At 31.5% G+C, this 4,466-nt stretch overlaps 1 protein-coding gene across 3 annotated transcripts; it reads right to left on the bottom strand.

The window, feature by feature from the left end:
* Nucleotides 1-393: 393 nt before the first annotated feature.
* Nucleotides 394-3,153, bottom strand: LOC130806770 (uncharacterized). Of its 3 annotated transcripts, none has more exons than XM_057671972.1 (2): nt 2,289-3,153; nt 394-1,455 (listed from the first exon to the last, which is right to left on the bottom strand). In XM_057671972.1, the coding sequence occupies exons 1-2, from the start codon at nt 3,039-3,041 to the stop codon at nt 1,189-1,191; spliced, it is 1,020 nt and encodes a 339-aa protein (XP_057527955.1). In that variant the 5' UTR covers nt 3,042-3,153; the 3' UTR covers nt 394-1,188. The 3 variants fall into 3 exon arrangements, with proteins under 3 accessions (XP_057527955.1, XP_057527956.1, XP_057527957.1); XM_057671973.1 differs by having other exon boundaries at nt 394-1,452; XM_057671974.1 differs by having other exon boundaries at nt 394-1,347.
* Nucleotides 3,154-4,466: the final 1,313 nt, after the last annotated feature.

Here is a 4,466-nt window from a genome sequence, read left to right as displayed (position 1 = left end):
TAAAGTAAACAATCAGCTACAGTGTAGGTCAATCACTTTTCTTAATACCGTGCCCATGCAAATGTAGCGACTAAAACGGAATAGAGAAATTATAAGTCTATAGATATCAAAGAGAGAATTTATATAATTGGTTGTGGCATTCATAAGACTTTTGACAAATTCAAAGTTTAAAGAAAAAACTAGTTAAATGAGTGCCATGGAAATATAAATAAAATATAACTAGCAATCTGATTGGATCCTTCTTATTTTAATTACCTTTTTATTAGATTGCTTATATATATATATATATATATATATATATATATAAAAGTAAAGAGAAACGAAAATATATATATATATATATATATATATATATATATATATATATATAAAAGTAAAGAGAAACGAAACGAGTTGCATACTAAAATACACATATAAGACTATTATATTTATCCATAAGAAGCTAACCCAAGCCAGCCAATGGAACTCACACGATTATTTACATTATTCATAATATACACCAATACATCATAGCCTACATCATAAAGATCATCATCAACCGTCTCTACAGCTACATGCATGTATTTAGACTATTTACCATAAATAATTATTAAACTCTATAATCAAAGTCTAGTACTCTTACGTATATTTAACATTATTAACGAAAAACGTATGGTAAATATTTGTATCTTGATATTATATGCTTGTTATTCCAGAAACAATTAAGTAATTTTAACAAAAGAAATAAAAAATTGAGCTTCGAGTTAACTTAATTTCAAAAATAAAAGTTTTTATGCCCGAGCTTAAGGTTAGGTATGTTTGCAGTTAATTAGTGCGAACAAAAAATATTGGCCAAAAAAGTCAAAATTGTTTAATCGCATTTAATTTTTGCGAACAAAAGTGAGACAGTGTCATAACGTTAGAAAGGACGGAAAAAACAAAAACATTGTTGTTCACGGTTACTAACTGAGAACAAACATGACATCCACTTTTTCCGTCCCTTCTGACGTTATGACATTGTCTCCCTTTTCTTCACAGTTACTAATTACGAACAAAAAATTTTGACTTTTTTGACCAATTTCTTTATTCGCAGTTAATAACTGCGAACATACCTAATCTTAAGCTCACACATAAAATCGCTTACTTTTAAAATTAAGTTTAGCCGAAATTCATTTTTTTATTTTTTTTTGTTAAAATTGCTTAATTGTTTCAATATTTCCTTGTTCTGGTCCTACCTATCATCATTTGCCTTTCAGCCCATGAAACCTGTTGTTCATATCCAAACTGCGGGTACTGTCCGTATAAATATTGTTGCCCTGCGTAGCCTGGTGGCGCGTTACTGGGCTGGGGTTGTAAAACACATATGTTCTGCATGTAATTCATGTAGTAATGAACATTAATAGGTTGCGTGTAAGTGAGCTGGACGTGTGGGAAACCTCCAAGCGATGGGGCTGAAATAGTCTGATTATCGATCTGCTACAATAGTACAACTTGTGATGTTACATTGAAAAATTAAATAGACTTTCACCAATTAAGAGACTATGTTAAAAATGAATTACAAAATAAAGGAGATAAATAAATAGGTTCATATTTACAATTAAATTAAATCGGAGAAAGTATAATTTAGTGGGCGGCTAGACTACTTCAGGTATTCTTATGGCCGGACATAACTTAGTACATTGTAAGTCCACAACCTTACTATTTTGAGAAATTTGTTAGGGTAAATGGGTAATATAAGTTCACCAAACAATTGGAACTTAATTACGTTTAATTATTAAATTTGATAGTATGTAATAGAAGGAGCAATAGATAACAAAGAGGGTGATGAAAAGGATCATAGTACGTATTTTAATTATGTAGCTCTACCAAAAAAAATTATCTAGGTCTAATAATTGATTTTAGAATGAAAACTTATTAGAGCATATTTTCTCCGTCCCATGGAATTTGTTGTATTTTTTATTTTGATTCATTTTACTTAATTTACATCATTTTTATTTTTAGACGATGGTTTATCATTTTCTTTAATCTCATCCATACATCTTAACTCTCTCTTAATTTCGTCCACACAATTCATTCTTTCTCATCATTTATTTCCACATTTTTAAAAATTACACACTTTCTCTTTGATAGCAAATCAACGAGGACAGATGAGCATAACATATCTTAAAGCCTCAACCATCAACCTAAGCTTTTGATTGAATTAATTTTTTAACATGATATTAGAAGCCAGCGTGAAAAATCACGAGTTCGAATTTAAACCATCTTTCATTTAGAGTGGAAGAGACTTAAAACAAATTTAAGCAACCTACCTGTGGCGCAGTAGCATGGAGCCGTAGCTGTCTCACGGCTACATCAATTTCAAGCTTTCCTTGGAGTCTTCCCGAAGGACGCTTCAGCTCGAGCTCATGGCTTGCACGGCTTCCATTTCCTATATCCACAACCTTCCGTAATGGAATTTCAACTGAGCCGATCAACGGCTTGCAGATTTTTTCCGCGTGTTTGATGTCGATGCGAAGGTTTGCCTCTTCGATCGGACCGTCGAGAGGGAAGACAAGTGTTTGATATCCATACAGTCCTTGTCCGTTTGGATATCCACTTGGAGGTGCATATTCCACGTGGTGAGGTGGTGGGTATGGATTTGAGGTATGGTATTGGGGCTCGCGTACGCAGATCTCAAGCTCTAGCTTTCCATGGAGTCTACCAGAGGGACGCTTTAGCTTAAGAGTCCTAGTAACACGAGACCCAATACCAACATCATCCACCACATCACGCAACTCAAGTTTAGTTGAGCCGATAAGGGGTTTAATATCCTTATCGACAGAAGCATGATGAACGATGTCAATACATAAAATAGCATCCTTAATAGAACAATTGAGGGGGACAATCAATGTCTGATTCCATTTCGGACATGTGTCCCCCTCATCATCAGTCCGACTAGTAATTTTACGATCCGAATCAACCCATGTAACAGCATATGGTCTAAGAGGGCCGTAACGCCAATTAATATTTTTAAGATCCTTGGCGGATGACAATGTTAGCTCAACTTCGTACCTAGAGGCCATTTTAGAAGATAGGTATATTTTGAAAAACTTTGTATGCAAGAAGATTTCTTACAAAAGTGTTAAAGCACTTGATTTGGGGTTGGATTCCAATTTTTCTAGTAGTATATTATCAAGTATTTATACCTAAGTTTATGTATTGATTTATTCCTTATTTTACAATATTATGTGGTCCATTTTCATTTTCTTAGAGTATGTTTTACCGTGTCAATTGCGTGGGCGAAGTGTTTATTATTTTTTTGACTCATATACACAATTTTATTTTTATTAGTAATTGCAATAATATAATGCATGTGTTTTCAAATAATCTGGATATAACAAACATCACGTGCAACTTCACATATAGTTATGAAATGCACAATATTTAATTATTAATGAGTCATTTTACTACAGTCTATTATTATCCGAAATCAAAAAACATTATTTTATAAGAGAAAATTATAAGAAACTAACTAATCTATACCCCATTTTGTAAAAAACTACCTTATGTAAAATTTTTTGCCAAAAACTACCTTATATAATACAATTCTTTGCAAAACACTGCCTTTTAACAGATTTTAACAGTTGACCGTTAATTTTAACCTTTGACCGTCACGTGACCCTTAAAAGACACCTTCTTCCTCATTTGATGAAGCTGCCATCGATAACATTATTCATCTTCATTTTAATATTTTAATAATGCTTATGATCTCCATATATATTCCACTAACTTTATTTTAACATTTTTCTATCCCTTATGACCTTCATATATTTACCACTAACTTTTTGTAAAAACATTTTTTATTAGTTGTGATCTATTTTTTTTCCCTAGCTTTTTTTAATATTTTTTAATATTTATGATCCTCTTTTTTTTCTCCATTAAATTTATTATTCAATAAAATAATATCTTTACTATTTTTTAAACATCTCTCATAGGAATTTCATTAAGAAATGAAAAAAATATACAAGAAAAATGTTGGGACCTGACAGAATGAAGCTAACAGCCAATGGTATGCTCTAGTTTCTTTGGAGTTATGCCCTGCCTAGCATGAACCTTCCAACCCATGGGAATATTATCTTTCTAAAAAGACTTGAGCATTTCAAGTTTACCTACCAACTACTAATTGGTTATCATTTAGTCTAGTTGTTAAGTAACAAAAATATAAAAACTAGGTATATTAATATACTATGTTGTACTGAGAATTTTCAAAATAAAAGAAAATATAAAAAGCATTATATGTCTAAAAATAAAAACAAGACCAATTCATTAATAGGGTTATAAGTGTTCAAAACAGATATGAGGATTCGATATTCACCCGATCTTATAATCGAAATTGATTTGACCAAATTTAAACATAAATTTCCAATTATGTAAAAAATCAATGTAGACATAAAACCTGATTCTAAATTGACTCAAAACACCTAACCCGAAATCGATTTGATAACTCG

Source organism: Amaranthus tricolor, chromosome 2 (assembly GCF_026212465.1).
Source record: "Amaranthus tricolor cultivar Red isolate AtriRed21 chromosome 2, ASM2621246v1, whole genome shotgun sequence".
In the NCBI taxonomy this organism is placed as follows: domain Eukaryota; kingdom Viridiplantae; phylum Streptophyta; class Magnoliopsida; order Caryophyllales; family Amaranthaceae; genus Amaranthus; species Amaranthus tricolor.
Note: the sequence above shows the minus strand (reverse complement) of the source record. Positions and strands in the feature narration are given on the sequence as shown.

Bases quoted from the DNA above. Each gene is read 5' to 3' on its own strand.
- LOC130806770 (XM_057671972.1), bottom strand. From the start codon at position 3,041: ATGGCCTCTAGGTACGAAGTTGAGCTAACATTGTCATCCGCCAAGGAT. The intron at 1,456-2,288 runs GTAGGTTGCTTA...GTACTATTGTAG, and splicing joins TCCATGCTACTGCGCCACAG to CAGATCGATAATCAGACTAT.